Source organism: Lepisma saccharinum, chromosome 24, assembly GCF_977018435.1.
Source record: "Lepisma saccharinum chromosome 24, izLepSacc3.1, whole genome shotgun sequence".
In the NCBI taxonomy this organism is placed as follows: domain Eukaryota; kingdom Metazoa; phylum Arthropoda; class Insecta; order Zygentoma; family Lepismatidae; genus Lepisma; species Lepisma saccharinum.
This window is the reverse complement of record NC_139252.1, coordinates 45,818,471-45,843,696: the sequence shown is the minus strand read 5'-3', so window position 1 is coordinate 45,843,696 and position 25,226 is coordinate 45,818,471. Positions and strand designations below refer to the sequence as shown.

The 25,226-nt window shown below is 36.7% G+C and overlaps 1 protein-coding gene across 6 annotated transcripts in view; it reads left to right on the top strand.

Moving 5' to 3' along the window:
• LOC145978250 (DNA excision repair protein ERCC-6-like) overlaps positions 1 to 25,226 on the top strand; it is a 64,594-nt gene that overhangs the window by 3,443 nt on the left and 35,925 nt on the right. For all 6 annotated transcript variants that reach the window (XM_083110740.1, XM_083110741.1, XM_083110738.1 and 3 more), the window contains exons 3-7: positions 4,145 to 4,302; positions 4,725 to 4,914; positions 7,227 to 7,378; positions 11,337 to 11,621; positions 14,101 to 14,234. In XM_083110740.1, coding sequence (XP_082966866.1) covers positions 4,145 to 4,302; positions 4,725 to 4,914; positions 7,227 to 7,378; positions 11,337 to 11,621; positions 14,101 to 14,234 — 919 coding nt within the window. The remainder of the gene's footprint in view (positions 1 to 4,144; positions 4,303 to 4,724; positions 4,915 to 7,226; positions 7,379 to 11,336; positions 11,622 to 14,100; positions 14,235 to 25,226) is intronic.

Genomic DNA, 25,226 nt, shown 5'->3' with positions numbered 1-25,226 from the left:
TGCCCAATTGTTTTAGGAATATTCTTTTTAGAACTTGTTGATCAATGCCTACATTGTTCTTATAAATAATACATGCATTTATTCCGGCAACATTTAGCAATCCAAAGAAAATAGTCAATGGCCAGCGTTTACTTTTCCTAGATACAGAATATGTACCACACAATTTGTCAGCCACGTCAATGCCACCTTTCTTATGATGACAGGTTTCTGCTCTGGACCGGTTTCCTTATCTATTTCATTATCGTGATGCATTGTTGAACCCAATAGTACGACCTTTCCCGGCTTAGGCATATAGGAAACAATTGTCGTCATTTGTAAATGCAAATAAACTTGTGTGTCTTTTTCTCTCTTTAGTGTTGGTCAGTTCTAAAGGCAATTCTCGTTTATTTCGACGTAAAGTTCCAGTGCAAGTTAAGTTGTAATTATTTTTTAGATCCTTCATCAAAGGAATGCTCATGAACCAGTTATCTAGAAATATGTTTCTTCCAGTACCTGTCACAGGAGTAATTAGTCTTTTGACAACATCCGCTGCGGAATTAGATACTTGATATGGCTCATTAGGCTGCTGGCCAGCATAACCTCCATATTGCAGGTGTAGAAACAACGAACGTCTGCTAATCCAAATATCTTGAGTCTGTATTTTGCAGGTTTACTTTTGATGTATTGCCTGAAGGGGCATTTTCCATGGAAAGGTTCAAGTTTTTCGTCCACAGTCATGTGCTCTGAAGGCGAAAACCCATTTTTGAAATTACTAATTATCATTTCAAATATATCCCTAGCCGCTCTCGTATTTATATTATCGAATCTAAGGGACCTTAATAAAAAGTGAAATCGATTTATTCCCATTACTATAGGAAAAAATTCTATGCCTTCTCCATCAGTGCTCCATAACTCTTTTTACAGTTTAGATGATTCGTTTAACTATGTTTGCCTAATCTAACTGAACCTAACCTCACATAATGTTTCTTGGGGCTATCATGAATGGTTCAACGGATTTTAACTATGTTTGTATTTTTGGTTGGAAACACTGCATACCCAATGAACATCGACAAAACACAATCACAACATACCATGATCTACGAAGGTGTAGGCTACTGTGCGTCGGAGAATTAATTTTCAACAAAAATAATGAATTTCCGCTATGACACATTCCCACCTTCCAGATGTTCAACAATGCTAAAGGAACTAGTTTCCATAAGTAGTTTCTTCTATAAAAAATATTAAAAGTGACGAAAGAAAGAAGTTACATGTGTTTGTGGAAAGTACATTTTTACTGTATTGAGTTACTTTGTAAGATTAGCATCTCGATCTCGAGCATAGTTGTCACGTATTGTGTTTATATACAAATTTGTGCAAGTTACAATGCTGTCTATTATGCTTTCGTCTATCATACACAACCACGCATCAAGTGGGGTTTTGGCTTCTTTAGCAGCAGCTTTTACAGTAGGAAGATGTGTACTTACAATATTATGAGCTCTTGTCCTTGCGTTTTGTGGTGGTGGCTGTTTCTTCCATACAGTAGTTTTGTCTTTCCCTATATAAGTGTTGAGTCTGTGAGCCAATGGTAGTTTGCTGTCACTGTCACTTTCTTCACTTTTACCACTGTCACAGTCTTGTTCAGTGTCTGTATCATGTTCACTTTCGTGTAAACTGTCTTGTTCTGCATCACTATCTTCACCGACAATTGATTCATTATCACTTCCACACTCATCCAACATGGACAGAATCCTCGCTTGTTCACTACCCAAATTATCCATTTGGAGTTTTTTTTTTCTCAATATGCAACTGAAAACAGCATCTAGACTACAGTTCATAAAAAAATAACAATTATCTAAAACAAATAACAAAAACTAAAAAAGCAGCATTTTGGAAATGTGTAACGTAAGCACACGTGTGGGGTGTAAAACACCCCTGGCCGAGTTTGACGATGTTCGCTGAGTGACAGGGACGTGCAAACTGGTTGACCTTGAGTCAATGACTAGAAGGGGAAATAACGGAAAGGTACCCGGAAGGTCACCAACAGAAACAAAACACCTTTAAACGTAGTAAAGAAGAGAGACTGTCTGGGGTGGATTCCACCCCGGCGCGTGTGCATCAGGGTTAAGAAGGTTCGAAACACTGCATACCCAATGAAAATGAATTTATTTAGCAGGATGACTTGTGCATGTTGGAAAAATGGGTATGATTTTACAATACTGGACACTTCCTCAATTTCTTTCATATTTTGCATACTCAATAATTTAGTCCTCGTAATTACGAATCTGCAGTTAAAATTTGGCGCTCACGTGTAGAACTTGCGAAATAAGCAGGTATGTGACACCCTCAATTTGTAAATAAAACCAATGTTTATCGCAAAGTTTGTTGCTCAAGTACTATGAAACTGACATTTTTTGACGGTCCGTGGTGGCAATTAGCCTTAGACCCATCGAACGATGCACGGGTATCCCCACAAACCATTAACGAATAGCCCACAAACCAAGCACGGTTAGATTATGCTAGGCTAACAGTTAAAATTTCCAGTTCGTAGTAATATCAGGAATATATATTTCATTCTTTAAATATTCAAAACACAAAATCTTGCGATAAACATTGTTTGTTTTTAGAAATCGAGGGTGTCGGACCTGCTTATTCTGCAAGTTCTACACGTGAGTGCCAAATTTTAACTGCAGATTCATGATTACGAGGCCTAAATTATTGAGTATGCAAAATATGAAAGAAATTGGGGAAGTGTCCAGTATTGTAAAATCATACCCATTTTTCCAACATGCACAAGTCATCCTGCTAAATAAATTCTCCAGTTCTGAATTTATCAAGATAATACAAAGTAACTCAATACGGTAAAAATTTACTATCCACAAACACATGTAACTTCTTTCTTTCGTCACTTTTAATATTTGTACTTACGTATCTGCTTCACGGAACATTTTTTAAGGTGTATTCCGAAAAATGCACTGTGGAACAGATGTGATACTTGTGTAAACAGTTAGGTTTCCTTTTAGTGTGACAAAATAACCAGATTCTGTGTGGTTACAAATTAGCATTCAAATTAGTTTCTCAAGATTTGATGCTTATGTCCACTTATTTCCAGTATTCTAAATGCATTGTTATCCTCTTGCACAACTTGTAGAAATCATTATACAATTGAAAATTACAAGGAGAGGACACGGCTTGGGAAATGGAGTTTGGGACGGGACTTCCTTTAATGGTAGGGTACCCTGTTGGTATTGATATGCTAAGGTACTAGGATGCACTAGCCAGCCATTTGCGAGAAAACGTGCTTTAAAGTCTCATTAAGCAAACATATTGTTCAACTTCCAAGTAGCCTGGTGGCCAACTAGTAGCATATCAGTTTCACGTCCCAAAAGTTCTGGGTTCGATTGCCCCTACTTTTTTCTCTTTTATTTACTCAACAAATATTTATTGCATGTACTTTAAATTTAACAATTGGTGACGAGGATGGGATTTTAAAGTGACAATTAATAAGGTGTTCAGTAAAGGATAAGTTACCTTTTCTAAGATTGATTAAACTACATGTTCTTCAATTGATTATGAAATAATCAATTCTTTCAACTGTACAACATGGACACCCATTACCTCACAATCCATAACCACAAAGTCACAGAATATAAACTGTTAGGTCAAATCCAACCTAGACCATTTAGCCATCTTTATACTCTTAACAAAATTATTATGGTAATTATAGTAGAAATAAGTGCACAGATGAATACAATACTGTGTAAAGGTGTAATCCATACACAATGGGTTTTGTAAAGTAAATGTGCGAATACATAGATAATTTTCAAAGCAAGGAAATATATTGCAGTCATCTGGTGACTTACGTTAATTTAGGAGGTAAAGAAACCATCAAGTTTATCATGGAACATTTGAAATCTTATATTGAATCGGTACAATATTCTTTTTGATGCTTTGTGTATTGCCCAGAATTTTGTCTGGGCCCATTCTCAATGCAAACAATATGTTGTTTTTGTAAAGTAACTTTTTTTAAATACCCATTTTAATTTTCAAAAATAAAACTCAGTAGATGGATTTCCATTGCATGTGTATGATGTGTGTAGCGATGGGAGGAGAGGGAGGTGGTATGGAGTGATCTTGAAACTTTCAAATTACGTTTAATGCTTTGCAGGCAGAAGAGCTGCGCTTGCTCAATGTTTCCGTGTACGACCAGGACATCTTGGAACAAGGGATTCTCCACCAGGTGGACAAAGTGATTGAGCACCAGGAAAATGAGCGCCTGAAGAAAATGGTCCAACAGGAGTTGAAGAGTGTGGCGAAGGATATTAGGTCTGTATTTTATCGAACTAGAGAATTTGCCATCTATTTATCATTTTTTATACACTATGGTGTGGAAATATTTCTGTAATATATATGGATTTCATAATTTCTGATAAAAATGAATTTACGCTGTTCTACACTCTCTGTGCCATGGTCGTGTCCACACATTACTTTGACCTCACCCTTTCAGCCAGCAGTTGCTGCTTACTACTTGTAACTCATGGAAACTACAATAATAATTTGTCAATAGTTACTATTTTTTTACAATTTTTTAACTTTCATTTGTGCAGTTATAATGTTTTTTTTTTTTTAATTTTACTTCAAAAAAGGCAAATACAGTAGCATGTTCTAATGTAAGTATGTGTTTTTAGTATTTTTAAGTGGAAATCTACAAGCGATGAGCACGGCATGTGGTATTTTCTTTCTTTCAGTTCTGTGGAAGCTAAGCTAAAGAAGAATGAGTGCTTGTTGAAAGTCCTTGAGCTTGAAGGCAATAATGCTGCCTCCGTTGTGGAAGATCAGAGGATTCAGCAGGAGAAATTGGGAACCCTGAGAGCTCACGAAAAGACACTGTTGCAGAAGCAAAAGGCCCTGGCAGGGGAAGTTGAGGATGTCAAGAAGGTACGCTACTTGCCTTTAGTATATTTTTTCCACGGGCACCTAAAATCAAGGGGTCCCGGGGTTTGATTCATAGTACCATATAAAGTCTAAATATTTGGGGATCGTTGATAGGCTATGACAGCCTTTAGCCACTCGCTCGCTTGTAAGAGAAAGGGGGTAGCTCTGAAGAGCAACGTCGACACTCAAACTGCAAGGGGACTAGCGCCATGAAATAAGAACACACGGACATATATTTAAAAACACTACCCTTGACTGAACAGGTGGGGGTGAGAAAGGACATAAGGAATGTTCGTTACCTGAAGCTCGTTGGATGTTCTCGTCCTTGAAAGTCCTTGCTTCGATGTGGTCGTACCCTGTAATAAAGACGGACGCAGGAGCGCTTCTCGGAGCTCCTAAACTCTAGACTCGCGTGTACCGATGTTCTAAATAATATTCTTCAACTTTCCGATCGTTCGTTCCTCCTTCTTAATTAATAATAACTAAGGAGCTCTCTCGCGATAACTGAATTGGCGTTAACTGATAGCAACTAACACTGAGTTCTTTCACAACTACTGACTTCGATGGAAAACGGGAAACAACTAAGACTGAGATTTTCTCACGCGACCTATTTAACTGAAATTCGAACTATCGGCCGTTACAACGGTTGCTTCGATCGCGTCCTTTGGCAATGGCAATTCTGAGGGTAAACTCTGATTCCTGATTTCATTTTCTAATGCAATGTCAGCGGAGTGTTTCCAACTCCGCTGAAGGTCGCTGTCGCGATGATCTTTTAAGAAGCTCTTTTTCAATGCTTCAACAGGACCCTTTTTATAACAACGTGATTATCTTATTTATTTATGATGCCCATGTCCTAGGTTCGAGTCACATCAGCAGCGTGATATGGTACAGGGTGTTTCACTCGCTCTCAGCCCCTGTTTTTCGCTTATAAAAAATCAATTGGACATAATGTAATGAAATTTGCTACGCACATACCTTGGTGTATGAGAAGCATAGCGATGTCACAGCAAGTGTTGGAAGTGGTCGTCATTAGCATCAATGCATGCCTGCACATGCCTCTCCATGTTACAGAAGGTAGCCACCAACACATGAGGAGTCGCAGCATCAATTTTCCGCCAAATGCTGTCTTGCAGTTCCACGATAGTCCGTGGCTTGTTGCTATAGACCTTTCCTTTCGGCATGCCCTATAGGAAGGAAGAAATCCGTGCACCATGCACTATTTTTTTCATTATGAACAGTTGGTTCATGCACGGTGTAAGGATTGTCAGTAGCCCATCTCCAATGATGTCACCATGCTTCTCGTATACATACCAAGGTATGTCCGAGCGAATTTCATTACATTATGACCAATAGTTTGATTTTTTAAGCGAAAATCAGGGGCCAAGAACGAGTGAAACACCCTGTATTTGGTTCCCACTTTAAACTGTAGGTTCAGTCTCAAGTATCTGTGTGCAAAATGGATTTAAAAAACAAAAACTCAAAACTCGACGGACAACTATTCACCATCCTGAAGATCCCAGCGCTTGTATTGAGATTACTTGGAGCTGGCCTTAAGGCTATGCAATGTGCATCAAATATGAATCAGGGGAAGCCGAAGAAAGCTGTATCTCCTTTGGGCATAATATTTAGAATCTTCAATTACAAGGTTTTCATAATATTTTGTGATGTTTAATCTTATCTGAACACTTGTGGCATACATCTAGGACAAGATTTCTAGTAAAAATTACTTGTTCTGGATTTGTAAGATCCCAGAAAAGTAAAACCGTAAAACAGAGAAAGAGAAGTCCACATTGTTTTTTCTGACATATACCAAACAAAATTAATTGATTTATGTACATGGTTGTCTACAGAACTCACACATCCCAAATTTTGAATCTCCAATAATGTGGAAACTGTAAGAGATATTAACACTGTAAATATATTTTTCTGTACTTTTGATTGCCAGGTTATTCTGTACAGGAAAATCTAGAAATTAATTAATAGCTCAAGCCAAAATAGCTTTTTTCTTTCTTTCTGATAGCCCTTTCCATAAAGAAAGTGAATAAAGACTTACTGCAGTGGTATTAGTAGAATTTCAGTAACTGGTCCCATGCTAAACTGTGATTAACAACCAACAGGGGTCATATGTACAGCAGCACTTAAGAAGTTTTGAAATCCTAGTTCTATGGCCGAAGTGAAAATGTGGCATTTTGGCTGTATAATATTATTGGTTGGGTATTGGGTACATCCCTGATTGTGAAATATTGTGACTTTGAAATTTTATTTCAAGAGCATAGAAGCAAAGGTCATATATTTTCCCTTTGTTTCATGCATAGGAGGAGTGTGAGGAATTGTTTGAAGCAGATCCACAGCTTGACTTGGTGCTGGGCAAGAAGCAGCACGAGGAGACCGACTTGGAAAGACGTATTCGTCTGGGAGAGATGACCCCATTTGGAACAGTGCTGTCCAGTACGAAATCCACAGAGAAGTAAGTCATATATTTTATTGAAGTGGAACCTCTATAGGATCTTTGGGGGACTATTGCTAGAGAACTTTGAAATGTTGGAAACTTCTGTAACTTTTTATAATCAGTGTTTCACTGTATTATAATTTTTTTAAGGCTCATTCACAGTCTATAGCTGCGAGTGATCATGAATACGTTCATTGATAGTGTTTCAAATTATTGGTCGTAAGTCACAAGATGCAACTGTGATTATAGGATAGTAATCAGCAAAAAGCTGATGTGCCCACGTCAACTATTGGTGTCTCAAGACCTAGCAGACCTACAAAGATGAATTTTGGTGAAGTGATCGATTACCAAATAATGCCTCAGATCAACATAATGAACTGGTCTGTTTCATTGGGACATTTAACAGTCCATCTAAGTAGGAGCCACCCAAACTTTTGCCTGGCAAGGATCTTTATGTGACCCACATTAGTACTCATGAAACCTATATTTTTATTTTTAAACTTTATCTTTAATGCAAGTAAAATGAAATATGCCTGCGATAAATTGCTGAAATAATAAAAGAAGTTTGGACACCAGTGATCTAAATTGACGTACTGATATCCCTAACTAACCTATGTGAAGATCTAACATTTTTTGGATTTTAAATTATGATAAATTATTTTCATTGGCCTATATGTCTGTTGTTAAATAATTGAAAATCAACGTCTCTAAGACAATTCCAGCTACATATATGATATTTGATGGGTTGAAATAACTGGAAACTTATTAAATTGATGAGATACAACATATTCTAATTTTTCTTATCTATTTTTTTGTTCTCATATTGGATTTGGTGCGTATTACTCACAATGTTAAATATTAAAAAATATTTCCATTAAGAACGCAATAAAAATATTATATAAAAGCTATTTTACTTACATATTTGTGAGTCTACTCCTTGAGTTAGCTATGTTTCGGGGAAGCGACTGCCCCCTTCTTCACAAAGCACTCGCGGGAGAAATCTACATTAAAAAAGAATCGAAACATGCAGGGAGAACAAAGAAAAATGTTTTTCTGAATTTCTACATAAGAGCGAATAGATTGTGTAAGAAGAAAGACACTTTGGCTAAAGAAGAAGAATGGATTTTGAACATTGGGAAAAAGAATGGATATAACAATAATGAAATGAAAATAAGAAAGAATGCATACAAATTTTGCGAAAGGGAAAAAAGAGTAACATCTAAAGATGGGAAAATTACAGCCAAAGAAAATTAAGCAGGGGAGGAAAACAAGAAACAAAAAATCATAGGAATTCCTTACCTTAAAGATGTCTCAGAAAAAATTGAAAAAGTCTTAAAGGATTATAATATTAAAAGTGGAATGAAGCCCCCCGCAAAATATAGAAAAGCACTTTTCAGAATATAAAAGGGCTGGAAAGGAAAAAGACGAAGACGCGAAAGGAGTGTACAGTATTAAATGTAACTGCGATAAGGAATACATCGGACAGATGGGGAGAAGCATGAAAATTCAATGGAAAGAACACGACAAAGACATCAAAGACTGGAATCCCAAAACAGGCCTATCTGGGCATGTACTTGAAAACTCCCATAAAATCAAAGAGAAAGTTGTTATTTGAAGGGAAAATCTCGCTATCAACAGAAACGTTTATGAAGTAGCTAACATATGTAATGATAGGGACAGTAAACTCAATCGGGAAGATGGAAATCTTGACGAAATCTGGATAAACCTATTTAAAGAAATGGGAAAAAGGCCAAAAGAGGGAAGAAATAGGATTTCAGGTTACTCCGGAAGTGATTTGTGCCGTACAGGAAGTGCGTGAATTTGACCCGGATATAACGTAGTTATAACCGAGGTGGAGACATGCCGTAGCGATGTAGCCTGTGCTTCCTGCATTCCACATGGAACATCAGCTTATTAACATGCAGATGTGAGTGAGCACAGTTCTTGGATTTTTAACTTGTTTTTACATTATTGAATTTTAAGGGAATTTATAGTGAACATGACGAGTTTTAAGGAAATGCAGGGTGAAAGGGACATAGTTTTTTCTGATAATTTTTTCCCCAATGCTACCCGTCCAACCTTTTCTTGTGTGATATAACGATGCGGCATGGCAGTATTGCATGCTTAAAGAACGCCTGAAGAAGGGGTCAGTCGTTTCCCCGAAACGTAGCTAACTCAAGGAGTAGACTCAGAAATACGTAAGTAAAATAGCTTTCATATGATATTTTTATTGTGTTCTTAATGGAAATATTTTTTAATATATTTTTTGTTCTATCTCAAGTATCAAACTCTGTTGATACCAATCAATTACTAAGAATCTACTTAATGTGGAAAAAAAACCAGAGAACTGAAAGATCTACCGGCATATTTAAGTGCTGCTTAAGTAATCTCGATTGGTACAGTCACTGACACTACTGGGTTGTAATGATGCCATTGGGAACCAGGTAGGTTCGAGGTTTGAGTACTGGTCGGAGTATTTATGTTTTTTTTTGTGAGTGTCCCTATGTCATCTAATCAGCATTCATCCACATCACCACATTTAGCCATGAACTGGTAGAAAAGTGATGTACAATAAGATAAATTCAAGCACATGTTCGCTTAAACGGAAGACGTTAACATTTGAAAAAGTACAATTCCTCAGGAGTATCAATCGCCCATTTGTATGAGATAAGAACTTTCAATTTCATTTCTTGGTATAGCAAATCTTTATACATGGTGTGGCATTAAAATGAGCTTTTTTAAATGCTACGAAATTAATACTATGTTTTATTAGACAAAAATACAAACACATCAACTACACCATTATATATTGCCATTTCAAAAATGTCCACAGTGACGTTCACAAGCTGAAAATTACGTCCTGCAGGTGACTAGCATTTCGTCATTGATACTTTGTCAATCTACGATCAAAATTGTCCATGGTACATTACATGTGAATAGAATTGTTTCCGTTTCAGTGTGCTTCCCATAGTTTCAAAGTTCTTGAGGCACATCCTGATTGCATTGGTCGGAATAGGATCATGTTTCTCGAGATTAAATTAACGTCAATATTCTTGTCTTGCGGCGGAAACAGGGTCACCATTTTTAGAACGCCCTCACAGCTACAGCATGTTGAGTTCCGTTCCAGTGATCCATTTCTGTAAATAGTGTCCATTGGTGATGCAAATGACGGTAAGTGTTGCTGACTCCATTACAGAAACTCTCCGAAATATGGACCGTAGTGTGCACGGGGCTGTCATTTTGTTATATTTCTGTTTCATTTGTGCCAGATTGATGGAATCATTTCTTAATTTTGCCACCAGAGGTCAATATAATCGGTTACGCAATGACGTAATAAGGAAGCCTCGGTGCAACCTCGCAGCCCTTCAGGCAGCGCATTTTGGATTCTGACCCAGAGAGAGGAAGTTGTTTTCCTCAAGTTAGACACTTTGTGAAGGTGTCCGAGGAACCACAATATGGAGGAGAAGGATAAGTACTTTCCGTAATGTTTTAAACTTGCACTCACTCACTCAATTATATTTTGTTCATAATCTTTCTCTTTTATACTACGTGAAGAAGTGACTTGACAGTCAAAAGACAGATTTAGTTCATTATTAATTAGTTAAATGAATATCCATCAAATTGGCCTAAGTGAGAAGACATGTTTTTCTTTCAGCAAGTTTATCGTCGAACAAACTTTATTTATTTGTGTAGTCTAATTGTGCTTGCACATTATGTAAATAAACTCGCATAATCTGGAACAGTGTTATATCTGTACATTCGAATAGCATAGCTGCCCCATAGCTAATAAGTAGACCTTTAAGGCGGAAATTTCCACTGCGTGCTTACTTCAAGGTTAGTATGCATTAAACAAGCCAGTTTAACGTGCATAGAAAGAAAACAAATAATCCCATTTTTGTGCCACACCCTGTACATCCCCTCGATATTTTCAATAACAATTTAAGTAAGGAGAGTTGTTTTTATTGTTATGTTCCAGGAAGAATGAAAGCAAGGGAAGTGCCTACACAGAATTTGAGAAGTATCTGCTGAGCCAAGCAGAATTCCAGAGGAAGAAAGTATCACGGAAGAAAGCAACAGGCTCTGGTGCCGGGAGGAATGGAGCTCTGGAGAAAGAGAAACAGAAAGAGGAGAGTGAGAGTTCACTAGAAAATGCAGAGGAGAAGAAGAAGAAAAGTAAATCTCCTTTGAAAATAAAGATCCTTCATCCAAAAAAGAGAAAGAAAGAGAGGAAGTGCGGAACAATAACAAGTGACAAGGAGTGGTAAGTTGATTGCTTTAAGATCGAATTTTATGGCAGTTAGAATACTGTTTTTCTGTAAGATAAATGTTAGGATAACTTTAGAGGGCATGAATTATTAAACTTGCTTGTTCTATTCTTATCCTATTACTTGCTTTAGGACTTGAATGCTGCATTACTAGAAGCATGCAAATTTCGTTTTTGACAAAAAAATATGAAATAACATGCTGTAATATTCATTTGTCATGTTTCTGAAAGGTATGAGGTGCATTTTCCTACCCTATTTTGTAACGAAATAATGCGAAATGAACTGCAAAATGCGAAATATACTCTTAAACACGAAATTTACCATTTATATACCGATGCAACACTTTCTGAAGTCTGAAGTATCCTGTGGGTTATGTAATTCACGGAAAATTAATTAATTCTGCTGTAAATATTTGAGAAGCAAAAATGGACCCCTTTACACATGAATAAACTTAATACTCTGGTAACTCCATAAATGTGCTATTATAAGGGATATGTTTATTTTGTGTAATAAGTGCAGTTTATAAATCAAATTTAGGATTATATTCACAATTTTAAAACCAAAATGTCATTTTATATAGCACTTTTGATGTGATTATTCACCGCTATAACACCAAAATTTTATTTTATTTACGGCTTTTGAACCTGAAATCGACTCTGTTTTTGTACCGAAATTTTGCTTTTTTATTTACCAAAAATATGTGCCTCTATGCATTACTTGTTGTCCATAAATCATAGACAGTGGATCTACTGTAGAGATATGGGTTACTTTGTGATGTTCATGCATGTTGTTATTTCTCATTCAAGCTGTTTTTGTCCTTTGTTGAAATTAATTCTATTGTGGCTATGAATTTTACATTTTAACACCCCAACCCAATTAACAAGGAATGACAATTGGAACAGCAATATTTTCATTGACCTTTATCCGCTGGACCTCTCGTGCGCCTGTATTTTCATTCATGCCGGAGCCATTTCAAGCACGGGCTTTTCAAACTTGCTACAAAGTACAAAAAATATTATGACTCGAGATCTAATTGGCGTAAACAGATGAAATTGGTTTTGTTTTCTTTCGTAAAGATAACGCTTTTAACGGAGGTATAATGTATACATTGTGCCTCCCAATAATGAGTTAAAAGAAGAAGAAGAAAGTTGATTTTTTTTTTAAAAAAAATGTAATACCGTACCATGCCTCTGTACCCCTCAATAGACCGAAGTGAATGGAAAAAAATGTGGCATCTAGCAGTGCTATATTTCTACAATCGTGCAAAGTTTCATTGTAATCAGACTGACAATTCTTGAGTTAAAAATAAAAACATTATATAAAGCGGCAGTGTTGCTAGCTTCGTGACAGTGTTCGGAATTTACTTTTAGCGTCAGCCCTATGGATGCTGGATAGATCAAATTTCGAGGCAAGTATGACAAAAGACCACTATGAGGATGTGTAATGCACGTGCCACAACTTTTAAAAGAACTGGAAGTTACGGGATCTGAAAATTTTCCATAATTATGGAAAATTTAGAACTTTGAGCCTTTCCCCCGCTTCCCCCCCGGACCCTTTATTGTCGGATGTTACTTAAAGTGTTGCTTTTTACTCATTCTTACATTTAGAATTTAAATTGTTGAAAAAGATTTATCCCATAGCAATAAAAGGGAAAGAAAGGGCTTTTCCAAACAGCGCTTGTTAATAATAGTAACAATGGATGTATTTTTTGTAATTCAAGTATATAATACCTATAGGCGTAAACTAATGAACTAAAAAGACAGAACTAAAATATAGTGTATAGTTTTCAAGAAATCACACAGTAAGTGCTGCCTCATGCTAACACGTGGTCAGGACAAATTTCGACAATCGTGCCTTTACCCCCGTGTCCCCCCTGAATCCTTAATTGTTGGACATTGTTTAAAATGTTGCTTTTTATTCATTCTTGCTTGTAGAATTTATTTTTTTAAAAAAAAGATGCAGTAGTTTTGAATATACAGCCACTTTTAGAAATTATTCCATGGTAATATGGTGGCAACGAAGGGAAACAACGGATTTTTTAAAACTTTGCTTGTTAATAGTAGTAAAAATAGATATATTGTTTTGTGATTCGAGTATATCATACCTTCATATATATACTAAAGATAAAAGAAGACAGAACTGATATATAGTGTATAGTTCTCAAGAAATGGCAAGTTAATTGATCTGTCGAAGTATCGACCATCTGGCATTAAAGGGTATACATGAAGCGGTCGAAATTTCGGATAGGTAAAGGTTGAAAGCATGCAAATCTAAATTGATAATCAGATATATTTAAACTATGCCAGAGTTTGCTCCTGAAGTTGTATCATCATACATGGAGGGATGAGCCTTCAAAGCAAGGTAGTTAGTATGGAGATGACTGTGTATGAAGGAATTATAAACAGGTTTTGCAATTTCTTATTAGCTTTTGATGCAAGCAGTGGTGTATTAAGTGTAATGGATTTTTTCCTCCAGGGATCAACGGAAATCTGCAGGAAAAGTACCTGGCGAACGTGCTGGCATGGATTTTGAAGAAAGTGACAGTGAATATCTACCCTCAGAGGATGAAGAAGAAGAGGAGGAGGAAGAAAAGGAGATAGTAATTAAAAGTAAGAGTACATTTTTATTAATTTGTATAAAAATTGTATTTCATACATGCATACTAAAGACAACATTTTTCGGAACACTAAATTAAATTCATGAGCTAACAAGCAGACTTAATTTAAGCTACCCAGCAATAACTTTTTGCGAGTCTTTATGTGCCCCTTGTACTCTTTTTGAATTGTTTATTTGGTTTTCTTCACATAGTTTCTCATGCCTGATGAGAGAAACTCCTGGTAAATTGAGAGGCTCATACTTCATTTTAATCTTTTAACCTTTCCGTATACGGGCCATAGAAAATAACGGTCTTGTAACTTGTCACATATATGGACCACGCAGCTTGAGGTGAAATTCCCGAGGTTTTACCCACTGAAAGTTTTTATGTTGGGGTGGAAACACTGACAGACATTCTCGGAAAGTGTTTCATCACCGTGTGAAGCAAATCCCCCCCCCCCCCAAGATGCCAGTGTCACGTGTTCGAGTCGTGCATTGAAGAGAAGCTATAAACACCAGATGTTTATGGCACTGTTTGTTTCCTCCAGGCAAAGGTCACTAAATATCGCCAGTCTTCTTTGTTCGAAAGGCTGGTTGGAAATTTGGAAAGGCTGGTTGGAAATTTGGGTCCATGCAGATTTTCAGAGCCCGAAGGCTAAAAATAGAATGTAGCTAGAATGAGAGTTGGTCATTTGCAACAACCCAACAAAGACGCCTACGTCTTGAACGAAACGTGGACAAAACAAAGCAGATTTAGAAGGTCTCAGCTGAAAATTCTTGCAGGTTTTGACCTCCCTCCCTCCCCTTTCTCCATTTTTAGCATGGAGACGGGTCCCATCAGAAACGATCTGACTAGTGCATGGAGAAGTTTGTGTGAAGTTTTGTTCTGTGTGTGGGTGGATCTCGAGCTTTTTCCATGTGTGGCTCAATGTGGTTTTGATTTCTTTTTTTCGTCCGCACTTGCATCTTCTGTACTGCGAATCCATTGTTTCCCCGTTCAGTCAGCTTTTTGGTGAAACATGTCCGGAAGACATCGATTGAGTGAGGTTTTAGATGACATGGACACTGAATGTGAGAGTACAGGACCAGATGTTGACGAAGGGGATGAACTTGCTGGCGATGTTGATTGGGAGGATGTATCCGATTCGTCTTCGGATGAAAATGATGCTCCTCTCCCATCACCATCATCATCAACTTCGTCAACCTGGGACCCGCGCCACGCTCATGTTCAGGGTCCATCTCCTTTCCCCTTCACTGGCCAGCATGGACCTAAGTTGCCTGATTTGACACCAGACTCAAGTTTGATTTTGTTGCCAGAAGTCCATTCTATCAAAACAAAGCAAAGTTTGCATCCTTTTCCCATAACAGTGGGAACAGAGAGGGCCAAGTTCAGAGTTTTATTATTTTTTTTTCATGAAAATTTGAGGGTGCTAGTCCCCCAAACTCCCCCTACCACCTTCGGTATTCTGAATTGGGCATGGTTGCATGCACTATTCTTCTAGCTTCCAAACAAAAGTTACCCGAAATAGATTGGTCGAATAGTGTAAGAGTTATAACGTTTTATCTGAAATAAGTGTAGGAATTTAAAATTTGCAGGCAAAGGCCTCTGCGACACAGGGGTAAAAAAGGTAAAGTGCTCCCCTGTGCATAGCACCATGCCACGAAGGCGTATAGGGGGTGTGGGGGTAACGCCCCACACTTTCTTGATCCGGTCGTGAGTGGGGGTGATGTGATCAGCATCATGCCCCTGACCACCTTTACCCCCCAGGGTTTCCCCCAGGTACCCATGTTATTCGATGCTGGGTGGGTGCCGGGGTACGCTTCCATCGTTAGAAAAGTTCCCGGATTTGAACCGGCCGGGGATCGGACCTGGGACCTTTAGCATGGTAGTCAGACGCCTTACCGACTGAGCCACCGCGACACAGGGGTTACTTTCTGAAAACATGCTCGGTGGTCTAAAGGTTAATGTTAAAAAAAATGTATCCTTCAAGAGTTGGAGGAAGTTAGGTTGGGATTACATTGCATCTAAGGTTATCCAGCAACCAACATCAAGTTGGTTGAACATCATGGCGGGCTTTATTTAGGTCTTTTGCTGCAGTAGTTTGCAGCTCATCCAAAAGTAAAACATCAAAAGAATGAAAGTATTCTTGAAGCTCTCCTGGCAGTGAATGACAAAATTCTCTCTCTGGATATCAGCTGGGTCAGTTCCAGATATCCTTCTGTTCTGAAGTCCATGAAGTCGCATGACAGTGATGCAACAATATTATGTATTTTTTTTTTTACCCATAGCACACACTGTTTCATCATATTTGACAGCATGTCCCTAACCAGAAAAATGGTGAGATATGCTGTGGGTTAACTGTGAATTCAATCCATTGTGATGTTCATTATTATTAGTGACCTTGTTTTTTTTTTGGTTTATTTTTTCTTAAAATTGGTGTTATTTTTCTCAAAATTTGCCTTTTAATTCTAGCACACTTTCTTGTCAAATATACTAAACTTATAATTCCACTGTGCTTTAAATATAGTATTTTATATAAAATGTAAGCGAGTTACTAAAGATATATCCACGAAACTTACTTGTAAATGTTCTATTAATTTCGGTGGCCTCTGCCACCATCCACTTGGGAACTCGATGCTTTACTGTTAGGTTGACTTCCGGTTCCTGTTGTTGTTTCCTCGACTACCGCTAGTACAAGTAAGGTTCGCGGATATATCTTTATTCCCCTCAACATGAATTCGGAACCTTCGTTCATTAAGGAGCTACGGGAATATGAAAGGAACGAATGCAAACTGTTGGTTCGACGAATGGACATTAGTTTCTTCAAAGCATGCAAAACATGTGACGTCTTCCCAAAGTTCATTCAGTGGAAAGTGCCGGAGAACAGCTACAAAATGAAAAACGTCTTGTAAGTTGCGCAACAGCGAGCTCTTACATCCATTATTGCGGACAAGCACACAGAAATTCGACAACTGGTGCACATGTGCGATAAACAAAGAACCTACCTCATATCAGTGCTACACCCCGCAAGATGGGAACACCCCAACAAAAACATAGATTACATGCTACATACTGTAAGAAATGAAAAAAACAGGACCCTCACCAGCAAACTACACCACATCGGGGGAAAGTGGCAGAGTGAAAGTGTGAACGACCCAAATGATGGACAAGTAAACAACATTGTCAACTTGACGAACCTCAACGTTCCACAATCCTTCAAAAATCTCCTAGTCATCGGCGAAAAATTCAATGTACTAACCAGTGAACCCCCACCCTAGATATCATATGTGCAGCAGAAAAAGCGGCGTGTTTTTCACCCAACACATGGACAACATACGGACACTGACAGCGGGCATTTTGCAGAAGGCATCCAAATCCCAACCGACCCACCAAAAAATCAGGTCAGTGCTAACCGAATTCAAATCTTGGCTGGAAGCCAACAACTCTTGGTGCATGAAATCAGATATAACAAACCAGTATGTGATTATGTATAAAGGTGACTACTCCCATAAAATGCATGAAAAATTAAATACCAACTGAAAAGTGCAAACACATAATCAAGCGTACAGTTGAAAGTTGTGTAATGCTGAACCAGGAAGACTACAAACTTCTCCTCAACACCCACCCATCACCTTCCATAGCTTATGGCATTCCAAAAACGCACAAACAGGGGATTCCGATGCGCCTCATCGTCGCAGGGTTCAACCAACCAACGGTCCACCTCACAAAGTGTCTAAGAAAGAAAATCTCTGAGCACAATCACAAACTGACCTACATTTTCCGAAATGGCACAGATGCCAAAGAACTAATAACATCAATAGTACAAGTCAACCATGCCAAAATTGCCAGCATATAGTTGACATGTATAACTCCTTCTCAATCGACCTAGCCCTCACCTCAGTGAAAAGATGGCTTTCTGCCAATAAGGTCTCATCAGTGGAAGTGTCTGAGGTATCCAAGTTATTGGAAATCTGCCTCAGGCACAACTATTTTCAATTTCAAGACAAGTATTTCATACAAACAGAAGGTTTGGCTATAGGCAACTCCCTGTCCACTCCCATAGCAAACATTGTTATGCACCTAGCTGAAAAAGATATTCTTCACTCACCAGAACTCCAATACATACGATATGGCAGATGACACCTTGGTCGTTTACAAAAGTGAAGAGGAAATAGATCTACTCATGGAAAACTTAGCAACATTCACCCCAGGTTGAAATTTACAATAGAACGGGAAAACCAAGATATCCTTAACTTTCTAGATCTAACCATCGAAATGAGGGACTAACTTTCTAGATCTAACCATCGAAATGAGGGACAACAAATTCACCACCACAATCTATAGAAAACTAGGAGCAGGGAACCAGTATATCCACTCTCTTTCCAACCACCCACCCCAACATAAAGCCAACGTATGGCTTAACTTCTACTGAAGAGCTTTCTCGCACTGTTCAGGGGAAGAAGATTTGAAGGGAGAAGTTACCATAGTGTCGGACATAGGACTTCAAAATGGATACACAGTACATCAACTCTCTACATGGTACAGCAAAGCAGAAATGCAACCTAACCTACTCCACCCAGCCAGCAGTGATAAAGCTAAATGGATTGCCTTCCCTTACCACCAGACTATATCCAACCGCCTAGCCAAGACCTTGAAACAATATGTAGAGGCATGCATATTTCGTTTTTGACAAAAACACGAAATGCGAAATAACACATTGTAATGTTAATTTTTCATGTTTCTGAAAGGTGCGAGGTGCATTTTCCTACCCTGTTTTGTCACGAAATAATGCGAAATATACTCGTAAACACGAAATTTACCGTTTATATACCGATGCGACACTTTCTGAAGTCAGAATTATCCTATGAGTTATGCAATTCACGGTAAATTAATTAATTCTGCTGTAAATATTTGAGAAGCAAAAATGGATCCCTTTATACAGGAATAAACTTAATATTCTGGTAACTCCATAAATGTGCTATTATAAGGGATATGTTTATTTTGTGTAGTAAGTTTTTAAATCAAATTTGGTATTATATTTACATTTTTAAATCCAAAATGTAATTTTGTATGCTGCTTTTTCATCGCTATAACAGCGAAATTTCATTTTATTTACAGCTTTTGAACCCGAAATTGACTCTGTTTTTGTACCGAAAATTTGCTTTTTTACTTACCAAAAATATGTGCTTCTTAACAATATGACATAAAACTCGCACACAAACCAATGAACAAAATAGCCAGTGCCCTAAGTAAACACAAGAGGTCATTCCTTTCCCCACTAGACAACCCAGGTGTATATGATGCCCAGTGCGAGTGCAACTCACACTACATTGGCAGATCCATCGGACCTGTCAACGAGCGTATACAACAGCACGTAACGGATGCAAAAATATCCCAACCCACTACCAGACTAGCAAGGCACCTCAAGTTCAATAAACACAGGATCCAAAAAGTTTCAGTTAGGCACACATCACACACCCTAATCAACAACAAAATCAAAGAGACGCATGCAATTATGCACTTTCCGCACGAGCTGAATATCGACAACGGTCAGGCTCATCATGTTTGGTTCCCGCTATTACAACAGCTCAAACCCATCATGTGCAGGAGGCGAAATGGCTACACCAGCACCCCTAGCGGTAGTCGAGGAACAACAACAGGAACCGGAAGTCAACCTAACAGTAAAGCATTGAGTTACCAAGTGGATGATGGCAGAGGCCACCGAAATTAATATAACATTTACAACTAAGTTTCGCGGATATATCTTTAGTAACTCGCTTACGTCTTATATTATCAACGGGGTTGTTTATTCCCTTCAACATGAAATAGTATTTTAAATTGTAGCGCACATGGCATAGGCCTGTTCGTTAGGGCTTAATACATCGGAAGCAATTTTTAGGAAATTTTTTTCCTATTACTGATGTTACGGCTCCTGTGCTACTGTAGTTGGACACTCAATCTGTGCCAAAATTGCGCCACTTTAGTTATAGAGCGACCACAAACAAAAGAAACTTCGACTATAATCCTTCGTTCACCTTCCCCTCGATCTGTTCAGCTTGGGCCATAAGGAGGCATGGTCCACTCTGCCCCTCCCCTCCTTGCAGGAGTATGGTGCACAGGTCTGTGCAGGTTCCTTTGCTGGTGTTTCCACTATAGTAATGAAAAACGTTTCTGGCGCAACAAATACCAATGTTACTTGTACCGTGGTAGGTGGCTGCTTGATCTCTGTTGACTGGCAACACTGACCATGGCGTGATAACGGGTTGTAATTGTGCATTGTGCTCCTCCTTTGGATAAACTTTTCTGTGTTTATTAATAATGTGGAACTGAAGATTATAGTGATTTCTTTCACGTAAGTACTCTGTTTATGTAATTGTGAAGTTGGACAGTGGAAGAATGAACTGTATGAATCGAATTAGTTAATTTAAAGTTGAACTGCTCAATGTAAACAAACCGAGTCACAGAATAGAACCCAGCCTCATGCTTGGCAAGATTGCCAGCTCTTATATTGGAACTATATGGCGGAGCACAGTCACACAATCGTTCGATTATTTTTCTCGATTATTTTTTGCCTGATTCTTTTCTTCTTCGATTATATTTTCAATTATTAACAGACATTAAACTAAACTTGTTTTTATTGTTTTCTTGGTAGTAGTGTGTGTGAATATTAGTACAAACATGGGACTTTGTGAGAAATGTTCTAAGCCAATTACTCGGCAAGATCAAAATTTAAAAGTGAAGTGTGGATCTTGTGCTGGTGTTTTCCATGGAGCATGCGCTGACTTTACTGAAAAGGATATCGAATTCTTACATGATTCGAACCAAATATGGCGCTGGAAACGGTGTGATAAAGCTCGATGATCAAGTTTAACAACTGAAACACCGGTTTCGTTGTCAAATGATTGTCCAACTATACAGGAAGTGTATCATTTATTATTAGCAATTCAGAAAGAAATAGAAACATTAAAGCTATCTCAAAATACTATTGAAGAAGATCTTGGAAAATCGTTGAATCTTGCTCATGAGAAACTAGATGAGAATACTAAGCTTTTGAAGAGTCATGGAGAATCTTTGCAAAAGTGTTATGATACAATTGACAATATAAAGTCTGAGAACTTAAGATTGCGAAAGCAAGTACAATCTTTGGAATTGCAGATTGATGAATTAGATCAGTATGAACGAAGGGACACATTGGAACTTCATGGTATTCCTTGTCAGGCTAATGAGAATACAATGCAAATAGTGAAGGATGTTGGTCGAACATTGGATTATCAAATAGACATGAACATGATCAGCTGCTGTCACAGACTGAAGTCTCTCTCATCTCAACAACCACCAGGAATCATCGTGAAATTTGTTAAACGTGTAGATAGGGATAATTTGTTGCGAAAAAAGAAAACTAAAAAGACATTACGGAATTGTGACTTGGGTTATAGTACTGGTAGTTTGATTTATATTAACGAAAATTTAACAAAACGTCGTAAACAAATATTTAATGAAGCTAGGAAAGTAAAGAGAGATAAGAACTTTGCTTATGTTTGGATTGACATGACGGGGACTGTTTGGATTGACATGACGGGGACTATTAAGCTTAGAAAGACCCCTAATGACCCCCAGGTGTACATTTTAAATAGTGTGGATGATGTGCATACCCTAATTAGCAATGCCGCCAATGGAGAAGAATAACTTACTATGCTATTATCAAAATGTAAGGGGCATGAATACCAAATTAACTGAGTTGCACTTGGGTGTCTTAGCAACTGATTATGATATCATTGTTCTTACGGAATCTTGGCTGACAAGTGATGTTCAAAATTCAGAATTATTAGACAGTAGGTATCAGATATTTAGACAAGATCGAACAAAAAGTAGAGGAGGAGGTGTGTTGGTCGCCGTCAGGGAAACTATTTGTGTAAAATGTAAGAGATGTCAGTTGATTGTATAGAAATTGTATTTTTGCGTATAAGTGGTGACGTCAAAAGTTATTTATTTATATCATTGTATATTCCTCCTGACACTAAATTGGATAAATATTTAAATCTATATTCTTTGTTAGAAGAGGTGTATATCTCTTATAATGGTAATATATTTATTATTGGAGATTTTAATATCCCAACAATATTGGATTCACATACTGATCTTACGCGGTGTGGAAATATCACAAATGCACTTAATGATTTTATGAATTTATTGGATTTAAGTAGTATCAATGACATAAAAAATAATAACAATAAAACTTTGGATCTAGTGTTAACCAATGTTAAAGACCGTATTAATGTTTTAAAAAGTACGTTTCCGCTCCTACCAGTTGACGGACACCACCCTCCTCTTATATTTAATTTACCTTTTAATTTTAAGTGCTCTCGAAATAAATTGTATTCAGCAATGGGTTTTAACTTTAAGCAAGCTAATTTTTTGAAGTTGTATCAGGATCTTGCTGGTGGTAGCTGGGAAGAAGTGCTTCAATGTAAACATCCAAATAATGCTGTTGATAAGTTTTATCAGACCTTTTACGATATACTTAATAAACATGTTCCAAAGAAAAGAATTCATAAAACAAACTCGTATCCTTGTTGGTTTTATGGTGAAATAATAAGAATATTGAAACGCAAGGAATTACATAGGCGTAAAAGACATATTTCTAATTATCATAATGAATGGTTTATTCAGTTATGAAGAGAATCTAAGAAGTTAATAAACTTAGCCTACAAAAACTATGTAAACAATGTGCAAAATGAAATTCAAAATGATTCAAAACAATTTTGGCAATATATCAAAAATAAGAAGCAACCTCAATTAAAACCGTCTACTATGACATATCAACAGGCTACACTAACGTCTAATCAGGATATTGCAGATGGATTTGCAAAGTTCTTTAGCAGTGTTTATGCTAAGGTAACTCCAACATATGATATTCCTAGAGGCGAAACTATGGGTGTTTCTCAATGTTTAAATATAAATACTATAACTTCAATGGATTATATGAAAGCATTGAAAAAACTGAAATCTAAGAAATCAAGTGGTCCAGATGAAATACCCTCATATATTTATAAAGGTTGTGCCGACCCTCTTCGACTTCCACTATGTGTGGATTATCTATAATCTAATTTTATCGACACAAACCTTTCCTGATCAATGGAAAATTATTAAAATTACGCCTATTTTTAAGAAAGGAAATATTAATAACATTGAAAATTATAGACCTATTGCGCTAATCTCAACCCCAGCGAAGATATTTGAACAGATCCTGTATAGTAAAATTTTATTTCATGTTCAGCCTTATATCTCTGATGTTCAACATAGTTTTTATCCAAAAAGATCCACTTTCACTAATTTAATGTATTTTACTCAATATATTTCGGATTCTTTTAATGAAAACATTCAGGTAGACGTTACATACACTGATTTTATTAAGGCGTTTGATAAGATTGATCATACGTTATTATTAAATAAACTTTCTTCGTTTGGTTTATCTGATGTTTTATTAAAAATAATTATCTCTTATTTCAAAAACAGAAAATACAAAGTGGTTTATAACTATGCTACATCGACAGTATATACAGCATATTCAGGTGTCCCTCAGGGATCAAATCTTGGTCCCCTTCTTTTTGCGTTATATATAAAGTGATGTTCAAAATTCAGAACTATTAGACAGTAGGTATTTGTATTGTTGTATGGAGATGATTTAAAGATTTTTAAAGGCATTATACTTCCAGAAGATGCTATCTTATTACAAAAAGATATAGATGCTTGTTATCAATGGAGCGTTCAGAATAAATTATATTTTAATATTAGTAAATGCTAAACAATAACGTTTCCAAATAAAACAAAAGTCGTACTTCCTAATTATATTCTTAATGGAAGTGTACTTACACGCGTAGATGTAATCAATGATTTAGGATTAATATTGGATAAGAATTTAAACTATAAACATCATTATTCTTACATCTGCTCGGATTCATATAAACGTCTTGGATTTATAATTAGGTCAACTAAAGATTTTAAGAATACGCAAGTTTTAATGAACGTATATAATGCAATCGTTCGTTCAAGACTTGAATACTTAAGTGAAATTTGGGATCCATTTTATCAAGTACATCCAGATAATATTGAACGAATTCAGTTTAAATTTTTACGATATTTGTATTTTAAAAAGTATAATCGTTCAGCAGTATTAAATAGAATTTCTTATAATTTTTTACTTTTAGATTTTCAGGTGACACCTTTGAAACCTAGAAGATTAATAGCTCAATATTTTATACTTTATACGATTATGAATTACTTAGTAGATTCGCCTGAAGTGTTGCAATATTTTAAACTTAATGTTAAGCCAATAACTTTTAGGTGTTTGCTTCCTTTTTTTTATTGATAAATCGAGAAACAATATACATAAATCTTCAGTTGTTATCAGACTATGCACAAATTATAACAACCTTGTTCAAAAGGGAATTAAAGTAGACTTCGCGCTTCCTTTTATAACATATAGCTCAATAATAAAAAGACATATATTGTCATTGCCTAATCATTTAAATTCACAGTAAATTTGATTGATGCTGTGTTTGTATTATATTATTTTTATCGATACTATGTATTTAAAGTCGTACCTTATTTACTCTCATATGGATTTGATATTTGTACAAATTGTGTAATTAATCTTAGTGTTCATCGACTATTGTGCGATGTGTAATATGTTTGTATCTGAAAGTATTTAGCAGTACTCTGTTGTGATTGTACTATATTGTGTGTGTATTTAGTTCTGTTACTTCGTGTAACATACCTACTGCCATTTTTATCTTTTTTTTATCTTTTGCTTTGTATTTTGTAATACTGTAATTCTGTTGTTTTGTGGTTTTGTATTTTTGTAATTTTTAAAATGTACATTTAATCTATATTATAAATATTTTTAATATGATCCTTTGTAATTGGAACTATTGGTTCTGTTAAGGATCTTTCGCTAAATAAATAAACCCTGCCACTTTGCTGTGTGATGCAAAGTGTTCTGATA